The 21834-nt window shown below is 30.0% G+C and overlaps 3 protein-coding genes across 4 annotated transcripts; 2 read left to right on the top strand and 1 right to left on the bottom strand.

Annotated features, from left to right (window-relative positions):
- Nucleotides 1–3755: 3755 nt before the first annotated feature.
- On the top strand, nucleotides 3756–6179 carry Bma-pqbp-1.1 (WW domain containing protein; the record flags this gene model as incomplete). The annotated part of the gene is made up of 8 exons (XM_001897130.1): nucleotides 3756–3813; nucleotides 4097–4283; nucleotides 4581–4642; nucleotides 4742–4873; nucleotides 5006–5154; nucleotides 5244–5343; nucleotides 5661–5724; nucleotides 6041–6179. 8 exons carry the CDS (start codon nucleotides 3756–3758, stop codon nucleotides 6177–6179), a joined length of 891 nt encoding a protein of 296 aa, XP_001897165.1.
- Nucleotides 6180–6505: 326 nt separating this feature from the next.
- Nucleotides 6506–21631, top strand: Bma-pars-1.1 (the record flags this gene model as incomplete). 2 transcript variants are annotated; one of them, XM_043078492.1, is made up of 27 exons in its annotated part: nucleotides 6506–6675; nucleotides 7049–7154; nucleotides 7622–7786; nucleotides 7992–8126; nucleotides 8383–8537; nucleotides 8601–8727; nucleotides 8975–9167; nucleotides 9506–9677; nucleotides 9874–10107; nucleotides 10585–10729; nucleotides 10921–11037; nucleotides 11213–11401; nucleotides 11706–11858; nucleotides 12157–12351; nucleotides 12548–12611; nucleotides 12829–13254; nucleotides 13758–14011; nucleotides 14290–14403; nucleotides 15285–15452; nucleotides 15966–16175; nucleotides 16420–16572; nucleotides 16818–17075; nucleotides 17348–17542; nucleotides 17873–18097; nucleotides 18404–18513; nucleotides 18828–19038; nucleotides 21545–21631. In XM_043078492.1, the coding sequence occupies 27 exons, from the start codon at nucleotides 6506–6508 to the stop codon at nucleotides 21629–21631; spliced, it is 4731 nt and encodes a 1576-aa protein (XP_042934426.1). The 2 variants fall into 2 exon arrangements, with proteins under 2 accessions (XP_042934426.1, XP_042934427.1); XM_043078493.1 differs by lacking the exon at nucleotides 6506–6675 and having other exon boundaries at nucleotides 7056–7154.
- Nucleotides 19753–21019, bottom strand: Bm17495 (Uncharacterized protein; the record flags this gene model as incomplete). The annotated part of the gene is made up of 3 exons (XM_043078494.1): nucleotides 19753–20085; nucleotides 20171–20376; nucleotides 20725–21019. The coding sequence occupies 3 exons, from the start codon at nucleotides 21017–21019 to the stop codon at nucleotides 19753–19755; spliced, it is 834 nt and encodes a 277-aa protein (XP_042934428.1).
- Nucleotides 21632–21834: the final 203 nt, after the last annotated feature.

A 21834-nucleotide genomic window follows, 5' to 3' on the forward strand; every position in this document is an offset into this window, starting at 1 on the left:
CAAATCAGTTTTATTATTATTTTTGGGGGTTTATCATCATTTTCTTTCCGTTCCATATATTTATCTTATAGCTATATATAGTTTATAAATCATTTAATTAATTGATTAGGTTCCATTATTATTTCTTATTAATAACCAATTGGTTTGGTGGTACACTTTATATTATAAATTATTGGAGAGAAATATCAATGAAATTATTCGTTATTTAAAATAACATCAAAAGGTACTTGTCATAAATATAATATTCTTCAACAGAGAAAAATTAACACATTCCGATTTCCGTAAACGGATAAATTGGTTTGAATGAATAATATATAATTTTCCTGAAAAGTTGCTCACATTTGATATTGTAATAAGAATTGAATTAATTGAATGAAAATGGAGCATTAAATTAAAAAATTTAATTTGAAATTATAAAATAAGAGAATATAATCTAATATTATTCGATTTAATTAAAGTTGTCATAACCTCAGTTCAAATATATTTTAACATTTTCTTGCTACTTGCTACATTTTCATTATTATCATATCACTATTTTCTTCATACTTGTATTACTAATACTAAATTATGATTTAATATCATATTTCACACTAATTACTGAAATTCATTTCGAATTTTTTTTTTCTTTTTTTTTTGAGATTTTGATTCATATGAAGAAATAAAAGAATGTGGAAATAAAAAATGGAAAGAAGAAAAAGTTCATAGTGTGAAGAAATTATACACTGAAATACCATCAATTTTAAATAATTGTGTGAATACTACGAATTGTGAAACATTTAATCTACATTTAACATTTTAGTTAATTAGAATTTATTTAAACTTTTTCAAATTTGATTAATAAAATTATTTTTAAAATTTAGAGAAAGCAAACGAAAATCAAATTTGACGACGTATTTGTGTGAATTGAGAAATTTCTCGTCTAAATTATTGATAGATACATTGTTAATTTTAAAATTTGAAAGTTTGAAATTGTTTTTTCCTTTTTTTTTTTTTTTTTTTTTTTTTTGTAATTAAAATTGTTATCCTAAATAATATGTTGCCTCTCAAAATTTTTTAGCTTACTTAACAAACAATGCTTATCAAAAGTTATCATTAAATTGGAAATGTTATGATACGATGAAATCTTTACTAACTGGGAAGAAAAGCATAAGAGACAGTAAAGTTATTATCTTTGAATTGAATACCATTGGTTTGTATAATTTTCTCTTTCATTTTTCTATTCTTTCCTTTTTGGAAAAATTTAAAAAAATGATAGAAATATATAATCAAATTACAGGAGAGTGAATTTTAACACAATGAAGCATAAATTCAAAATGGAAATTGAAAAAATTTATTATTGTTTATATTCTTACTTGATCATTTTTTTTTTACTGTCAAATGATATGCTGAAATTTTATACCCTTGTCTTGAGTTTGATAAGAATAAAAAAATCGTTACTAACGTTTTATCACACAAAAAATGTTAGCATTCTCGTGTTAATGTTTAAGAATAAATTCTCATTAAAATAATATAAAATAAATATGAGTGATAAATTAACTGATATGAGCAGAAATATTCGTGAAAAAAAAGGATATGACAAATTCTCGGATAAGTATATTTGCGAAGTATCACTTTTTATTGTTTTATTTGTTTGTTTCTTGCATATGTGATATTGAAATTTGAATCATACTAAAGAGAAAAGCGAGAATTACAAAAATTTAAGCAAGGCTATTAGCGTATTTGCTTGAAGATTCATTAAATTTATTTCATATCTTAAGATGACATTTAAACATTAATTAACAAATGCTAAAAATTTTAAATTACTGATTGGAAAATATATCACAAACGTGTTGATAAACACATTAAAAGAGAGTAAAGTATGAACGAAAAAAAAGTATAAAAGTAAAAAAAGAATGTAAAACATCAACGAATTGATATCGAAACATTTTGAAAATAATATATTTGGTATAAGAGACTTGTCATCTTATCACTTTATCAGGTCTAATTGTGAGCAAATGTTTATCTATGCAAATAGCAGGCTAATGCACCAGACTATGGCAGAAATTATTGCATGAAATCTGTAGATCTAGTAGATTTAGACTTAGGATTAATTTATTTTATTATTTTGTGTTTAATTTTATTATTTTGTGTTTTAAGAGAAAATGAAAAAATTAACACTGTTAATCAATTAAATCTGATTCAAATTTCTTTCACATTCCCTAAATTCTAAATTATGATGAGCAGATGGTCAAAAAATTCAAGGATTTGGAAGACAAATTTCTAAATATAGTTTTTTGTTTTCATTTGCAGTGGGAAATTATTTTTTGCTTTTGTTCTTTCCTTCCTTCCTTCTCTCTCTCTCCCTCCTCTCCTTTCTCTCTTTATCAATTTATTATCGATTAACTTTTTCCATAACAGATAATTTTTTTTTTTTAAAAAAAATGAAATTTTGAAATGAAATTCATTGTCTATGAAATTAAATTCACTAATTGAAATTAATTATTTGAGACATTGAAAATGTACAACATGAATTTAACCACATTTATAATATGAAGTGTTAGTCCTGAAATCACAACAAATCTAATGAAATAAATATTATTGTTCGGAATTTATTGATTAAATCAGCTATATAATTGAATAATTAAAGTTAAATTTGACCAAGATTGGTTCCACATTCTCTAATTGCTAAATTTTTATTCCTAACAGATAATTTATAACAGAATTTTGCAAATAATGGAAAATTAGTTATAATAAATAAAATAATGTAAAAATTCAATGTAGGAAAAGTAACGTAAATTTTAATGAAAAATTAAATTCATTAGATGACTAGAATTACATTTCACTAAATGATCAAATTGCAGTTTGAATTTGCTAATTTTCTTAGACAAATTAAGTCATAATTCAAAATCTTCAAAACAAAATTTTATCCCATACAATTAAATTACAAATTTAAATTTCAAAGTAAAATTATAGAAATAATTGGTTATCAATATTATGCTTATTGACTTCTTTTTGACAACACTAACAATCATCACAATAATTCTATTTTAGTGACTCTTGAATCATTTCAAATAATAATTTTCTATCGAATCTGATTTTTTAAAGTACTATAATAACTAGTAAAAACCACAACACGTTTCTGCATACGCAACAGCGTGACATTATTGTCCCGAGAAAAATGACGTAAAACTAGTTAGATATCTCTGCATTGAATTCACGTAACTCAGAATAATGATAGTAATAATAATAATGAAAATAATAATAGTGTGAAAATATTCAAATTTTAAAACTTCTTAAAGCAATTTTGCATGATATATCATTCATGCCTGAAATAATGTCGTCATATAACTTTTCAAAATTACGAATGCCCCTTGACCTCCTAGCTTTCCGTCCTCTTTTCCCACAGCCAAAACATCCACCAAAGTTTATCTTAACTACAATTCAATCCCAAATAAATAATTTTACACATAAATAAATGTTATGCCTGTATTTTACGGTTAGCCGCATTTAACTGTTCCTTGACCTAATAGTTGACGTAGTTACGTCATTTAACTATCCTTGACTTAATAGTTTACGTAGTTGCGTTATTTAACTATCTCTTGATTTAATAGTTGACGTAGTTACGTCACTTACGTTTCCTTATAAAACTGCTATTTCACTTATGCTTATGCAGTTATGTTTGCCTGTTTTATTTGCATCTGCTTATCAATATAATTAATTTTTCCTTTTGTTTTAAAATTTCAGAATTACGTGACACACAGCTTTTTATAATTGTGATGCCTTTACCACCAGCACTTCTTGCTCGACTTAAACGACGTGGAATTATTCAAGAAGGTTTGATAATTCATTAAAAACTACATTATGTTGATTAATTTAAATGAATATTTCATTTTATGTTGAGGGGATTCATTCAGTTTAATCAATTTTGTTAATATGTTAATAAAAGATTCATTTTATATGAAAATTAGCAGTTTTGATGACACATTGGGTCTTATTTTATGACATTGTAAAATTATAGGATAAATTTTTTTCTTCTCTGATCACTATTGCAAAAATTTTACTGAACAAAAGACATAAAAGTTACCAATAAAAGTGATATATTTGTAATAATTTGTAGATGCTGCTGAAGAAGTGATAGCAGAGAGCTATGATGCGGAAATACCTACTGGAATACAAAGTAACGCACGTCAAAAGACGGAAAAGAATGCTTCGGGAGCTCGTGGATGTCCGAATAAATGGAATCCTTATCACTACTGCGTACAATTTTGCTATGATCATTGGAAAGATGGGACAAATGAAAATAGGTTTGTTGTTTTCGCGACTTCCGTTCGTTTAAGTTACTATAGCTTCTTTTGTATTTCAAAGATATCTTTGAAATTATCACAAAATTACTTTTATTGCAATAGGTATGTTTTTAATGGGACGGAATTATTTTGGCTAAAGTGAAGTCTATAAAAGTTATTCGAATTTTCTTAATTAAAGCATCGTTTTATCAAATTTTCTTAATTTATTGCAATAATATTGCAGTGCAGTCAAAAATTTTTGTTTGCAAGAAGTAATTATTTTATAAATACGCTAGCATATAAATTTCTACTTTTCAGACTTACACAAAGATATCTTGATCAGCGAGCTAAAATTGTGAAGAAATATCCATTGCCAAATGGTATGTTTGTAAAAATAATAGTTAAATTTGTATTCTGCAGGTTCTTTTTTTTTTTTTTGTGAACATTGATTTTTTTCCCTTGAATCTGTTGTTTTATAGGTTGGAAAGAAGTTTATGATCCTGGTTGCATGCGTCATTATTATTGGTGTCCACGAACTGATGAGGTGTCTTGGCTCCCTCCCAGACATCCTTTGGCTGTTATTGGAGATGCTGCACCGAAAGTTGCGAAAGGTTTCGATTATCATTTTAATTTAAAATCATTTTAATTTGGACTCATTTGGCTTAATTTGGTTTAACTTAGTTTAATTAAAATATTTTAATTTTCTTGTTTGATTCTGAAACGCTGTACAGTCTTTTTTTTAGAGTTATTTGAAAAAGGTGAAAATACTAATGGTCTTGGCGAGGGTAGAAAAGATGGTAATGAAAGGAAGGATGATGAGGAAAGAGAAGTTTACAGAGAGGATCGGGGAGGTATAATCAAACGGTATGATGAAAACAGGTCGAAGAGAAAGGTTAAATTTGCTAGCAGTGGTGTTTCTCTTTTTAATCAGAAAAGAAAAGAGAAAAATAATCTCTTACTGATAATTTGCTTTCGTTTTAGCGAAGAGGTTCCATATCAGATTCGGAAGTTAGCGATCGTTTATCAGCTTCTGAAAGTGATGAGGAAAGCAGGCCTGAGCTGAATGACAGAGATAAGCTGAGTGAGTTCCATTTATTTTATTTCAGAAATAAAAGTATGTTCCTTCATGATTCCCGTCACGATTTAAATAAAAGTGAAGTGATTTTTATTAGTACATTGAGCGAATTTTTTTAAGTTTTTTTTTTTTTAGTCTATGTTGATGTTTAAAGCAACAGGAATTGTATGCATTAATGAAAGATGTTTATGATTTATATCAAAACATGAAATAAATTTTAAGTCATAATGTGCCAAACAAAATATTATTGAAATCTTATTAGTACAGTCATGTTACCAAACTTTAAATTGGGTTTTGTATGTGAATATGTTTATGTTTCTCAGAACGTGCCAAACGAAAAGGAATCGATCCAATGGATCCAGCTGCTTACGGTGACAATGTTCCTATGTATGTTTTTTTCTAAATTCCAAATTCTTTTTCCGGCAACACTTTACAGTTATTCACCAAAAGATTCCATCTTGCTACTTCATTTTTGCTGTTTGAGTTCAAGTCTGATTTTTCTTTTTTCAAGAACAGAGTAGCACACTCAATATATTTTAGGGCTCATTTTGTTGAATGATCGTTCTTGTATTCAGGTGTACATTAGAAAATCAAAATATTGGAATATAGGAATAAAAGAGCTAGTCAGCAAGATTATTGAGTTAGGTGTCACAGAATGGTTTTTTAATTTTATAAATGCAATGATATACATGAAATTTTTCAGTGGTACATGGAGTTCTGGTTTACATGCCCACGATAAAACAGGTGCCGATGTTACAGCTAGTGGTCCTTTGTTCCAGCAACGGCCTTATCCTGCTCCAGGCGCAGTTTTACGGAGGCAGCAAAAGGAACGAGAGAAGTAGTCCTTGGAATGATGCTTTTCTTTTTTATACGTTCTTTTTTTTTTTTTTTTTCTTTGTTTTGTCTCTATTTGAATGTATAAAAAGATAAATTTTGTGATCACTTGTATTACTTTTGCAGTTGCATTTCATATACATTTATTTATTTCCATGCCGTTGTTTCGATGAATTTGAGAATATTCCTTCAAATCTGTAATTTGTCAGGAACAAATTTGCGTTGTTTCATAGAAAGATTTATTGATATTATTTTACGTTCAATGATTAACAGAATCAGTTGGGGAGGGACAATATGATGCATTTATTAATTTTGTCCTAGTGAGATCTGTGAAATGGTTACCAATGATGATGCATTCCTGGAATCAACTGAACGAAGGACCGTTACATTTAGCATTTCACGTAGGAATCCAGCTTATGGAACAGTTCTTGCTCTTTCTGCGACTGGTTTCAGTATTGAAAAGTCAATTATTTTCACTGACGAAATGTTCAACGAAATGATACTGTAAGTTCAAGTGCAGAGCTGTGCTTTTTCTCGGTTTTTCTCGAGTTTGGAATTTAAATATCTCTTGCCACTGGATTTTTTGAGTCGAGAAAATTTATTGTTTAAACAGCATCAATTTTTAACTTTTATTTGTGAATATAAAAAATTTTCATAGCATTTATTTGTATATTATCATTTTTATATATTATTATCAGTGAAACGATAAGGAATTGAAGCTTCAGTATACTAGATGTCTAGCCATTCTTTTTGCTGGAATGTTCACATGCTTATATAGCTTATGCAGCTGCAGAGACGATTTCTATACCTGAATTCATTGCAACATTCGTTGCACTTAAAATGATTTCTTCATATATCATTCTGTTTCTCATTCCAGAGATGGGATGAAATATACAAATGACGCTTCCATAGCGCGTTTCATTATTCGTAGTTCTGATAAAGCGGGTGATTTGTTTGGAAGGGATATTATTGAGCAAGCTGAGGTAATTGCTTTTCTTTTTATTCTTGGATGATTTAAATTTTTAGACTTTAGGAGAGGTTGGTTGATCTCGGGGAGATTCGTTGGATGTGGATATAAATATGTGGGTAACAGACGAATATAATAATTCTTTTATTAGCAGAAGCAATAGTACAATAACTTGATAGAGAATTGAAGTTGAACGATCCTGGTTCTTGGTAAAAAACACAATATCCCCTCTCAACAAGGGTAACTGGCCTCTTTATGTAGCAAGCACCATATATTTTAAAGTAGTTTGGTAACCGATTAATTTAGATTTTTAAATTTTATGCCCAGTTTATCCCTTATTTTGCACTTTATTTTTAACCTTTTTTAGTATTTCGGTTTGCTACTGGTTGTTCATAATTTTCTTAATTTAAATCTTTTAGAAGTAATTCTCGGTTGATGGAGTGGATCGATATTCTTTACTTTTTTTTCAGATTTTTTGTTTAGATTGATTTCTGGGTGATAGCAGTTGAACGGTATTTAGAGCATGATGATTTGGGGGATTTGATGAGATCAGCTCAAGAAAAATTAACAAGTAATTTATATCTGTGCCTGAATCGACGTACACTTGCGGATATTATGCTGTGGACTGTTATAGCTGCAGATGCCAAGGTAATATGTACGTGTTTTTTTGCGGATACGAAATTTATTGCGTTTCATTTATTACACTTTGGTTGAATGTGCTAAAAATTAAAATTATTTAAAACCATTTAAAATCTAAAGTCTACAATCAACTTTTAATTGATTTTTGACAACAGAAATGCTTTTACATTTCTTTTTTATAATCCTTTAATGAGGGCAATAGAAAATCTTGCAGGCTCAACAACAAAAACCTTTTTCGACATTCTTTGAAAGTATACTGTATGATCCCTTATTTGCTGATGCGCATCATGCTATTGGCAGATTTCGAATAGGGACTCCAGAAAAGTTAGAAAACGAGAAAGTGGAGTCGGTAAGTCTAGATTATCCACCTAACTTTTTTTTCTGATCTTGAAACAAAGCCTTATTAAGAAGTGAAGTAATAATGAGTCTCTTTTGAGTAGCAACGACGTGTAGTCTTGGGATCTTTTTTACTAAAATAGTGATAGATTGTTTTTGTGATATTGTCGATATTATCTTTAATTTTTCCTTGATTGTGGAACACTGTAGGGAATTATAAGGAATCACTTGTTAATATACTTCAATTATGTTTATTGTTGGAAGTTTAGGAAACTACAATGGCTATCAAAGGCCAAAAGGAATCAACTAAAAGTGTTGAAGGAAAGAAAGCGCAAGACCAACTAAAAGATGAAGGAAAATTTATAGAATTGCCAGGTGCAGAAAAGGGAAAAGTGGTAGTTCGATTTCCCCCTGAAGCTAGTGGGTGAGTAATTTTATCTCTGCTATAAATATATATTATCTAATGCAAAAGAATCCTTTTTTCCAGATATTTGCACATTGGACATGCTAAAGCAGCTCTTTTAAATCAGTATTATCAGCAAGCTTTTGAAGGAGAATTGATTATGCGATTTGACGATACGAATCCAGCAAAAGAGAATGCTCATTTTGAACAGGTTCCTGATGCTATTTGGTGATTTTGATATATGTATCACAAAAATAATTTAATTTATAATTTAAACTTTCTCTGCTTTAAAATTCACAAGGTTTTTTCTCATTATTTACAGATTATAAGACTTTCATTAGAAGACAAATCATTAAAAAATTGTAATTATACATAAAATGAAAGTACAGTATATTTGATGACATAAATCACATGACTAAATACTGCAGTACGAGAGAAAATTTCAAACTTTGTTTTAGGTAATTTTGGAAGATTTGAAAATGTTAGAAGTGAAGCCAGACAGATGGACGCATACATCTGACCATTTTGACTTGATATTAGAAATGTGCGAACGTTTGTTGCAAGAAGGGAAAGCATATGTTGACGATACGGATGCCGAATTGATGAGAAAAGAACGCGAAGGACGCAAAGAAAGCCGATGCCGTAATAATAGTAAGCTCGTTTGTTTAATAATTTAATAAATTAACGAAATCATTATTTTTATCATTATTTTATGTTTAATCATAAGTAGTTTTCACTTTAAAAAGGAGGATTTTATGTATATTAGTGTCAGAATATCATACTTCAAGTTCTTTAGTTCAAGTAGGTTATATATGTATATTTCTTTACCATTAAATTTATCTAATAAAAAATGGGGTAATGCACCAGTAGTTGTACTATTTATTGTTTTACAGTGCAGTATTTTCCTTTTCATGTTTCAGAATTCATGGAAATAGAAATAAGTATTAAATGATGGAATGAACTTATGTTTTTTCATTTAAATTTTGAAGCTCCCGAACAAAATTTGGCATTATGGGAAGAAATGAAACGAGCAACCTCAAAAGGACAGAAATGTTGTGTTCGAATCAAAATTGACATGCAAAGCAATAATGGTGCAATGCGCGATCCAACAATTTATCGCTGTAAAGCAGAAACTCATGTTCGAACTGGAAATAAATATAAGTTAGTTTTTGCAATTATTATTGTCAAGTAGCATTCTAAATCTTAAAATATAGCTGCGCATTTTTGTGGAAAGACTTTTTTCAACACCGTTAGTGTAAATAAGGGTCAGGAAAGTAGAGCTTTTTAAGTTTTTTCCTTTTTTTTTTTGTTGTTATTAGAAATTTGTCTAAAAAATTTGTCTTTTTTATATTTGCAGGGTTTATCCAACATACGACTTTGCATGTCCTATAGTGGACAGCATTGAAGGTGTTACACATGCACTTCGTACAACAGAGTATACAGATCGTGATGATCAGTACTATTTTATTTGTGATGTACTAGGATTGAGAAAACCATATATTTGGTCCTATGCTCGACTAAATATGACAAATACTGTGATGAGTAAGCGAAAACTTACGTGGCTTGTCGATGAACATCATGTGGAAGGATGGTAAGGATGGTATTATTGCAGCCCGTTCTCAGACAAAAAGTTTTAAACTTTGACATTTTTTTTTAATTTTTATAAAAATTTGTTGAAACTATTTGGCTATTTTGTAATGATATTAGATACTAACTTTTTCATCCTATAAAGCTGATAGGTTCAATCATGTTTGAGCGAATAACTTGAAATTCTAAAGCTATTTTTCCATAGTCTCCATCACTTTGGTAACAGCCTGAATATTTTATTATCACTTACAGAATTTGCTCCACCTTTCTTTTTTCTCTTTTTTCTCTTCACATAAATTTATTCACTATCTATTTCTCTCTCTCTTTTATTTTAATTTTTCCATCATGCTTATAATTTTTCTTTTTTTTTTACTCTTTTTAGAGGTTATTTTCATAGAAATCAAAATATCTATTGTTACAGCGAATGAAATTATGAGAACCTAAAGCATAATTTGTTCACATAATGATAATTTTCTTAAAGGGATGATCCACGATTGCCAACTGTACGAGGTGTTATGCGACGCGGATTAACGGTTGAAGGTTTAAAGCAATTTATTGTTGCTCAAGGTGGTAGTCGTGCCATTGTCATGATGGAATGGGATAAAATTTGGTCTTTTAATAAAAAAGTTTGTTTATCTCGAAATTTTGTGTTTTTTCATATGAACATTTAATAAGTTATGCATTTGAATATTGTTTTTAATTTAAAAATTTGTTATAGTAGTAGTAATTTTTCCACATGAAAGAATAGAAATTCGTGTAGTTAAACTTTTCCCTTGTTTAAAAAATAAAAGGTCTAATTTTCTTCATTGATTTGTAGGTAATTGATCCGGTTGCTCCTCGTTATACCGCTCTTGCTTGTCCAGAAAATCTTGTTCAAGTAGTAGTTACGGATAATTTGGCTGAAGAATCGAAGAAGGTTTCATTACATCCAAAGGTTACGTTATTAAATATCAAATGTTTCGATTTAAAGGTTTCTGTCTTCCTCCTTTCATTCAGTGCGATTTGTGTGTTGGGTTATTGTATTGTGGAGATAGTTATGGCATTCAGTGAGGAATCAAATAGTAGTTTTTCATAACGTATCACTGATTTTTTTTTTTTGTTTATTTCAGAATCATGAAGTTGGAACAAAAACTGTTTGGTACAGCAAAAAAGTGTTGGTGGAAGAAGCTGATGCACGGGAAATGAAAATTGGTGATTGCGTGACATTTATCAATTGGGGAAATATAAAGATTTGTGACATATTAAAAGATGGTGATAGAATAACAGAAATCAGAGCGAAATTAGATTTAGATAACAAAGTGAGTTGCAGTTTATCTTGTTTTCTGCTTTCTAAACAATCGAGTACGTAATTAGTTGATGAATTGAATTTAATGATTGATAGCTGATCGCCATTTCTTGAGTGTTGCTCTTTCATTAGTAAGATATCTAATTGAATTGATGAAATTTCCACCACTTTTCGATGAAGAACCATAATTCCAAATATTTGTCCTTTCTATTGATTAACTTTTTAACTAACCTGAAGTGCAGTTCTGATTATATCATTTTTCTTTTTTGGTAACAACAAATTTAATATAATTATGTAAATGTTGAATAACAATTCAGGATTACAAGAAGACATTAAAAGTAACATGGATTGCTGATACGAAAATGGGACCACAAATTCCAGTAAAAGTCATTGAGTATTCTCATATTATCAGTAAGCCCATTATTGGGAAAGACGAAAATTGGAAACAGTTCGTTAATTATGATTCTGTGGTACGTTATATTTCAATATTAGAAATATTTCATTTCGCATTAATGTTGTTCATTAGTACTTAATAAATGAATAGCTCAGTACGTACGTTGTGCTTATGCATATCTTTTTTTGGATTTTTTTTTTTTTTTTTTCTTTTTTTTTTTTGGACAGCAATGTAAAAGGAAAATACATGTGTAACTTTTATTATAAATCCAATAAGCTAAGATTCAAATATATTTTTTATACTTTCCAAACTTCAAATTATTATAAGAGCCAATAAAGTATGTCTGAATATTAACGTCAAGATATGACTTGCAGGAATATGTCGACTTCATCGGTGAACCCGCAATGAAAAAAATACGTAAAGGGGATATTATTCAGTTGCAACGTAAAGGATACTATATATGTGATTTGGAATATACGTCAAAAAGCGAATATTCTGGTTTTGAAATGCCTGTTGTTTTGATTCTCATACCAGATGGCAGCAGTAAACCTATTAAACAAACTCAGACGGTAAAAGAAATGCCTTTAAAATAGAAAAACGTTTAGAAAATAAAAGAAGCAAAAATGAAATTTGTTTCTTGCTCTGAATTTATTTGTTGAGCCGAATTATGATTTTTGACTATCAGGGCGAACATTATGGATTGATTTGAGCTGATCTGAGCTAATGTTTGATACTAGCTGGTATTATTTTTATATATTATTTCAGGCTTCTGCCGTAGAACTGGGAAAAACAAACGGTGAAATTCAGATAAATGGAAATGCATCAACAAGTTAGTTTTGCTCTTATAACTTTTCTACTTTTAAAGTTATTTTATTTAATGAATTCAAAAAAGGAAGTGCGAAAGATGTATATAGGTATTCAAGAATATTTATGAATTTAAATTTTTTTGCTGTGTAATTATATATCTTTAATGTTAAGTACCCGTCTTCTTTTCTGTTCTGTTTTTTTCGATTCAAAAGTTTTTCAAACATTTGAATTTTTTCCAGGTGAAATGAACATACTCAAACTTAGTGAACAAATAAAAGAGCAAGGTGATTTGGTCAGATCTCTGAAAGCAGCAGATCCAAAGGGTGTGAAAACTAAAGAAGCCATCGCTACTCTTTTGAGCCTAAAAAAGACTTTTCAAGAATTTTGTGTAAAAGAAAACACCAACAAACTATCCTTATCAGATGATGCTAGCGATTTGTATCAGAGCATTGAGAAGCAAGGAAATCTTGTTCGATCTTTGAAAGCTAGTGATCCTAAAAGTGATGATACTAAAGCTGCTATTTCAAAGCTACTGGATCTTAAAAAACACTACAAGGATAGAACTGGTTCAGAATATAAGCCAGGGTCAACAATTACATCGCAAAAGCAAGCAGATGTGACGACGCGAAATCTAGAAGGACTGTACAAACAGATCGAAGAACAAGGTGTTGTGAAAATGAATTAACCTTTTCATGCCTTTATTTTTTCTTGGTTCTACAAGATTTTATATAAAAATTTGATAATGTAAAAAAAGGTTATATAGGTGACATTCCCTCATTAAACAATCCTACTGCTAAATTGCTAAATTTCTTGCGATTTCTTTCAAAAATTTCACAATCTTGGAAAATTTTTTACAAGCGCTATGTTTTCCGTAGCTTATCACAAATCATAGTAAATTCTTTCTTCAAAATGTGTCTGAAGAGTTAATCATCTTTGTAAAGCCCAGCATATTTTTAACGTTGGTGCAGTGCTTTTTTAGCAACTGAAATTGACTTTCAACCATTTAAGTCAAGTTTACTTAAGCTAACACTTTTTATTTACATATTAGTCTTTAGTTATGACTTCTTATTTATATGTTAGTCTGTTTGGCATTACTTACTTTTGTCGGTAATTGCTAATTATTACTTCTTTTTCTTTAGAAATTGTCAAATCTGAAATTTGATTACAGGTAATATAGTTCGTGCACTGAAAGCTGCTAATCCAAAAAGTGAAGAAGCAAAAGCAGCTATAGCAGAGCTTTTGAATTTAAAGCAAAACTGTAAGGAAATATCAGGGTTCGAATATAAACCGAAGAATATACTTGTTACGCCATCCGATAATAAACTCAGGAGTGATAGCGCAAAATGCAAGGAAGCATTTGTGAAAAAAATTGCTGAACAAGGCGATTTGGTGAGATCACTGAAAGCAAAAGATGCAAAATCGGTGCGTTTCATTTCTTCATTGTCTTTTTCATAGAGATTTTAGGGAATTCTTATTAACTTGTTAAATGAAAATTTTTTTCAAGATATGCAAAGCTAAGAGAAGATATATTCAGAATTCCGTTTTTCATTTGATTTTTGCTGCAAGTTCTAAGGCTATAAAGTAAATGTGCTCTACCGTTCGTAGTATAAAAAAATTTTCTTCATTCCAAAATATTATTCTCTTTTTTTTTAATGTTTAATTGGAGAAAGAATTTTAAGACTTTGAATTTTTTATTATAGCAGGAAGCAAAAGATGCGATAGCGGAATTATTGAAATTAAAGAAGCAATACAAGGATGAATTTGGTGAAGACTATACCGCCAATGCTACTAATACCAATTCTTCCACTGCTAAGGTATAACTATAGAATTCCTTAATGGAAATTTTTAAGATTGGAACAAACGATTGTTGTGTTTTCTTTTTTTGATTCTTCGTAAAAGAAATTTATTGTTTTTGAATTTATTGGCTCTAAATATCTGTTATATATGTTAAAAATAATCCTTGTTCAATCTACGAATTGACTGATATTGACGTATTTAGCTTTTTTGATCGTAAATGATAAACTTATCTCAAAGTGTTGTTACAATTTTTTCCACTTTGTTAGTAGAGTTGTAAGGATATGACGCTTTTACGATGTTTAATAAATATTCGATGCTACCTGGAACATTCTTACTCTGATCTTATTTGTCGTTCATGTCATTAAGTTAATTAGTTCAACTTTGTTAAGTTATAAAACGTAAAATTTGCTCAGATTTCGAAATCTCCAAGTCGTTTTTATATATTAAATGCTTTAGAATAAACTTTCTGTATTTTTGTCTATCCAACACTCACATTATCTACCAAAAAAAGATTACTGGTAACTATTTTCGTCCATACAACAACAAGAAACATCATGGCAATTTTTTTCTAATATTCTTTATATTAACTAATTTTACACTTCAGTTTCAGTCACACCTAATGATTTCTGCTTCATTAATTAACTTAAAAAAATTTGCTAATTCTATTAGTGGAGATTTTCTTCAGGATGAAATATCTGTCTTTTCGCATCATAGAATTATTTCTAGTGCATTATTTTAATGTACTCAAAGTTCCCAAGAATAAGGCTTTATTTACATTTGATTATTGTTTTCAATGAATAAATGTTTATAAATATATACAATATCTATCATCCATAGGTTCTTTTTTTTTGTTTTTTTTTTTTTTGTAGAACATATAATTTTCTTGCTCTCTATTCAGAAAGTTGTGACAGTTACGAATGAAGAAAGACAAAAAAGTGATGGTAAAAAAGAAAAGAAGGAAGAAGTTAAGCCTAAAACAACATTGGCATCGATGGAGATGGTGAAACAGACAAAGTTAGGCCTGGATGTTAAGAAGGAAGAGAATTTAGCAGAATGGTATTCGCAGGTTTCTTTTTTCCTTTTTGACAGAAAATTCTTTTAAAATAAAATAGAAGATGTGCCATTTATGATAAAAGTCAGGAGTTTGACTAAAATTCAAATAGTGTCAAAGTGTGAATTTTACAAATTTCTGTCTGAGAAAATTTCGTTTTTCTATGTTTTCTTTCTGATTGAGAGAAATTACTTTAAAATAAAGTTAACAATGTTTTCTAATCACAAAAATTGTCCAGAAAATTCATCAGTAGCAAATTGAAGCTATACTTATTTATTTCATTTATGCAATATGTAATATTGACAATGGTATTGTTTTCTGGAATTTAGTGACAGTGAACGTTTTGCTTTCTTAAACTGTAATTTAATATATATCTTACACTTTTTTTCTAGAAATGTCAAAAGAGAAAAATGAAGGAAAAAATGGAACGAGATTTAACACTTCAAACTCTATACATTTCTTCAAGTAGTGCTAGTCAGTAATTGGTAATGCTGTACTGTATTCAGTTATTTAGTTGTGAATATTTAGATTATAATAAAAGCGGATATGATCGAATATTACGATGTATCAGGTTGCTATATATTGCGTCCATGGTCATTTGCAATTTGGGAAATAGTGAAAAAATGGTTTGACACAGAAATTAAGAAATGTGGCGTACGCAATTGTTATTTTCCAATATTCGTTTCACAAAACGGTTTGCAAAGAGAAAAGGAACATATTGATGATTTTGCTCCAGAGGTTTGTCACAATTTAAAATTTCCGATTTGAGAATTATTATGATACGAAAATAGTAACAATTAAATAGTGTACTACAGGAATATTTATGAATTTTGAATGAATTAAGTTAATTCAAAAATTTAAAACTAATAATTTTGCTAATAATAATCAGATCTAATGGAGTTGAAACTAATAGTTCAACAGTATCTTTGCTTAAGCAGTTCTACTAATATCTATTATTAATATTTGTGCTGAAACATTACAGGTTGCTTGGGTAACACGAGCTGGAAATTCTGAATTGAGTGAACCGATTGCGATACGTCCTACTAGTGAAACGGTAATGTATCCAAGTTATGCGAAATGGATTCAGTCCTATCGTGATTTGCCTATTCGTTTAAATCAGTGGTGCAATGTTGTGGTAAGCTTTTGCTATGATTTCCATTCACCGACTGAAATTTCTTTTTCATTTCTGGCTGGAATTGACGACGACATTAGGCATTAATATATTTTAGCTAATTTATCTTCGAAATGACTTTTATTGAAAATTGAAATTTGATGTAGTATTCATAGTAATTAAAAATTAGGATTTTTGCTAAAGTTAGAATGCTGTCAAATTTTGAATTTTAGTATTTCTATTTAAGAAATTTTGTTTGTTCATTTTAGCGCTGGGAATTCAAGCATCCGACACCATTTTTACGAACACGTGAATTTTTATGGCAAGAAGGACATACGGCTTTTCAAACAAAACAAGAAGCTGAAGAAGAAGTTTTTGCAATCCTGGATTTATATGCAAAAGTTTATACGGATCTGTTTGCTATACCAGTAATTAAAGGTCGAAAATCAGAAAAAGAAAAATTTGCTGGTGGTGAATTTACAACTACCGTTGAAGCATATGTTCCAGTTAATGGACGTGGTATTCAGGTTTGTATAACGTTTTGAATTTTTGAAAATTGCAAATTTATGAAATGATTTGTGAGTAATTACACTTATTAAGTGACATATTTTTAATTTTGGCTTAATGTCTTGTGATTCCTGATTTACTATAATCCTACAAATGTCTATGCCTTCCCACTATTGTCTTGAATATTAATGAGTATGATAATGTTTGCTAAATTAGAAAATCGTTGATTTCAAATGAAATGAATTTTTAAGTAAATTTGTCATTAAATTCAAAAATTGACCCTGGATTAAAGGGTGCTACATCTCATCATCTCGGTCAGAATTTCTCCAAAATGTTTGACATTTCGTTCGAGGATCCGGAAACTGGTAAAAAAACATTTGCATGGCAAAATAGTTGGGGCATGACGACAAGAACAATTGGTGCAATGATCATGATTCATAGTGATAATGATGGCCTAGTACTACCTCCAAGAGTTGCACCTATTCAGGTTTCTATTCTTAGTTTTTTTAGTTTAATGTTTGTTTAGTTAATAACATTTAGAGATTTTACATCATATCAAGGAAATTATTTTATCGAATTTATCAAAAAAAAAAACAGGCAAAATATATGTAAAACTTTTCAAATACAGAGCATAGTGATAGAATTTCCAAGATTTTTTAATTTTAACTACCATATTGTTGGTTGAATAGTTAAAAATTAAATATAATAACTCTATTACTTTCATTTGAAATATATAAATGCATTTTAAAATGACAAATATGTTAAAATTTGTTACCAAAGTGAAAGAAGTCATGCAAAATGAGAAATGCAATTTTAGGTGATTATCATACCGGTTGGCATCGCATCACAGATGCATAACAAAATAAAGCAGGAAATAATTACAAAAATAGAAGAAATCATAAAGACTCTCGAAAACTCCAAAATTCGAGTCGACATTGATTTGCGTGATAATTATTCTCCTGGATGGAAGTTTAATCATTGGGAGTTAAAAGGTGTTCCGATTAGGCTTGAACTTGGACCGAAAGATATTGAAAAATCTCAGGTACTACAGCATGATAATAAGCAATGTAATTGAATTTGATTAAGTCATTCATTTATAATTTAAACCTAAATTTTGAAAAATGAATTGTTGATTCTATTCCTGTTTGATTAAAGAAGCACCAGTTTTTTATCATGAGTACTTCTTTGAGAAATTAGTTTAGTTGTTGTTTGGCCAATAATTTTATTTCCAGATAGCTTGGCAAGATATTTTCTTAAACTAGTTATTTGCTTCGAGCTATTTAATACCTACAAAAATTTTACTTCTTTTTCCTTATTTTTTCTTAAATATCTAAATATATGTTTGCAGGTCACATGTGTCACTCGTTATAACAAACATAAATCAGTCATTCCGATCGATAATTTATTAGCAAAATGTTCTGAATTACTAGATGAGATACATACTAACATGTATATAAAGTAAGTTCCTAAATAAAAATGAGCATTCCCAAAAATGTATGCACATTTTTAGCTACATTCAGTCTTCGATTTGAATTTGTTCCATAAGCTATATTGATTATTAATGAAGATAAAGACTATATTTTGATAGTAAGGCAAAATAATGTTTAACATTATTTTGCCTAACTTCTTTATATTCTAACATTACAAAATTTATTTTATTTTTTTTTTCTTCAGTGGTAGTAAAATCTTGAACAAAGTAAAAGTAAACTTCCTATAAGTGGTATTAATTCTTTATAATTTTTTATTCAATGTTATTTTCTAAAATTTTTCAGCACGAAAAGAATACGTGATGAGCGTCAGAAAATTACAAAACATTGGTCCGAATTCAAAGAACTGCTAGATCAGAAATGTTTAATTTTGGCTGCATTCTGTGGTTTCTCACAATGTGAAGATAACATCAAGAAAGATAGTTCCAGTGATGAATGTGGTCAAATAGGAGTACCACTAATGGGCGCTAAAACATTGTGCATACCGCTGGAACAGGTTTGTATTACCTTGAATTATGTAGGTTTGATCAAATGACTGGTGAAATTTTACATTTTGATATGGAATAAAGTTGAAGAAATAGTCAGCTCTTATTTTCATATGGAATAAAGTTGAAGAAATAGTCAGCTCCTATTTTCATATGGAATAAAGTTGAAGAAATAGTCAGCTCCTATAACTATGTCAGGTTGTTTCTTGTAACTTTTAAGATGGTAATTCTCACCTTTGTCTACCACTTCCATCACTTGAAGATCGCTTGTCAAATAATCCATTACAGTGGCTTGGATAGTCACTTGATCGGAGTTTTCCGTTTTCACTCCTTTTGTGTTTGAGTTGCCGTTTTCACTCCTTTTGTGTTTGAATTTGTGTTTGAGTTGTGCGGCATACTCGAGGAGTCCTATTGCCAAAGGAAGAGATCTTATATTCTTCTTCATCAGTTTCTAGGAGATTTAGTCGATGAGCTAGCCTTTGTGAGATAAAGGTCGCATCTGCGCCGACGTCAAACAGTACTAAAGCTTGTACTTGATGTTCAGGTTTATCAGGATTAAAGACATTAATTTCTCTACATAAAAGCAGTACTCGTTTCTTTTCAACTTTTAGTTGAATTAACAGATATGTTTGCATTTTTGGTAACAATCTTCCCAGAATCACGAGTCTTAGTGGTACAAAGGGCGCTATTGTGGGATTTTTTGCAATAAAAACAACTTGCTCTTTTTATGCAGTTGAGTTCTTGTGTCCAGATTTAAAACAATTAGAGCAAACATTGATTTCCTTCAATCGATCAATTCGCTGCTCCACTGTAGAATATATGTGACACTTGCTATCCCAGTGATTGTTATTGCAGAAGATACAGGGTCTCCTTTTCTTATTTGTCGACCAATTTGGATTCTCTTGATTTAGCTGGTTCCTTTCGGCTGAAGCCGTTCCTCTTGTTTGCTTTGATTGTTTTATTGCAATCAATGCTGAGTTTTCTGGAATGCTTGCGTTAGGATGACGTTTAATTAAATTTTTACGACTGACGTTATCCAAGTATTGCCATTCCATTACCTGGTCGTTTCTATTAATTGTCTTCCTGAGAAGCTGTCGAAGTTTTGTTACGGACCACTGGCCATCTTTCTTTTTGTTGATAAACCTGGTTTAATATCCAGTTTGGCAATTTGGATTCTATTATCGTTTCGATGGTAGGTTGCTCTACGTTTTCGCCAATTGCTTCTAACTGCTTTAGAACTCTCTCCATTTCTTCGATTATTGTTTTCCAGTCTCGGTTGTTTCGTTTTGTAGATATGAGTTCATTGTAAAGTAATTTTCTTATAGTGGAAACACGACCAAATTTCTCCACTAATAATTCTCTTATAATTCTATAGTTTTCAGGTGCCCTATCGTAACCTCTTACTAGCTGTAGGGCGTTTCCTCTTAAGCAAGAAACCAAGTAATTTAATTTTTGGATATCTGGTATGTTTTGAGAGTGTACGGAGGCTTCGAAACTACTCCAGAATTCTCTCCATGTTTTAGGGTCTCCACTAAACGTTGGTAACGACAATTATGGTAAATTTACTACTGGACGACATTCAGTTAAGCTAGGTTCTTTAATTTGTGCTAGACGTTTAAGGGCTAACTCTGTATCATCCTTGTACATAGATAAGGTTATAATGGTATCCGTACCTATGTTAATTAATTTTAAAATACCTCTATCGTCGTTCGCCATTTGTTCGTATTTTTCTTCTTTTTTCTTTTGCGACATTGGGGCTAGTTGAATGTGTTCCAACCATTTGTCGTTGATATTCTCAAGAGTGCCAACGTATTTTTCGAGGCGCATCAACTTTTCTTTGATGATCCTTGCCCTTGCTTCGTATTGCTGGCACAATACTTCTACTGTCGCTTTTTGGTCTAACGGTGTTAGATCCATTTGTTGTATTTCATCGAGGAGTCCCTCGAGATTCGCTTTTACTGGTGTAGCTTGAACAATTATACTGGCCGACATACCTCACCTCGGGCACCAAAATTATTCTTTGTCGTGAAACCTCAAACTTGGGTAATTAAACCTTTATTTAACATGAAGCAAATAATAGCGCTTTATACATATCGTACGGATGCTACACCGATTAACAAACGCGTAACGAAAGATATAATTATAAAACATTAAAATAATATCAAAACCACCCCAAAATGCAGAATGAATCACCGTATGGAGGACGATGGTTTATATGCAGAACTGAGCTGACCAGATATCCGGCAGAGGATATTTAACTGATGTGAAACAAAGACTGCTAACAAAGGGTTTGCTAACGAAGGGTTTGCTAACAAAGGGTTTTTGTTGTGTGAGGAAAAGGAATCAGATAAGAGGAACTTGTTAGTTTTGGATATAATAATTTAAATATTTCGTCTTTCACGACAATAACCTTATAAGTAGAATATTTGCCTAATTAACTTCTAATGATGATATAATTTGCAAACAAGAGATAAATCATTGCTTACTTGAATGCTAAACTGTATTCTGTTTTTTCAGCCTTCGGAACAATTACCAGTACATTGTATACATCCAAAATGCAAGGAACAGCCTAAATTTTATGCACTTTTTGGCCGCAGCTATTAAAAAAAGTCGACTCAGCTACACTTTTTTCGCACTTTAGAAAGAATTAAAAGGAAAAGAAAAACCGAATTGCCTTTAACTTACTGCGATATAACATACATAATGAGAGAGGAAATATTTGTACCTTTATTGCTTCGCCAACCGGTGTAACACCATATACAGATGATTTGGATGTTACTGCTTAATTAGTACCAAAAAAAACAACC

The sequence above is a fragment of the Brugia malayi genome, assembly GCF_000002995.4.
Source record: "Brugia malayi strain FR3 genome assembly, contig: Bm_v4_Chr2_contig_001, whole genome shotgun sequence".
In the NCBI taxonomy this organism is placed as follows: domain Eukaryota; kingdom Metazoa; phylum Nematoda; class Chromadorea; order Rhabditida; family Onchocercidae; genus Brugia; species Brugia malayi.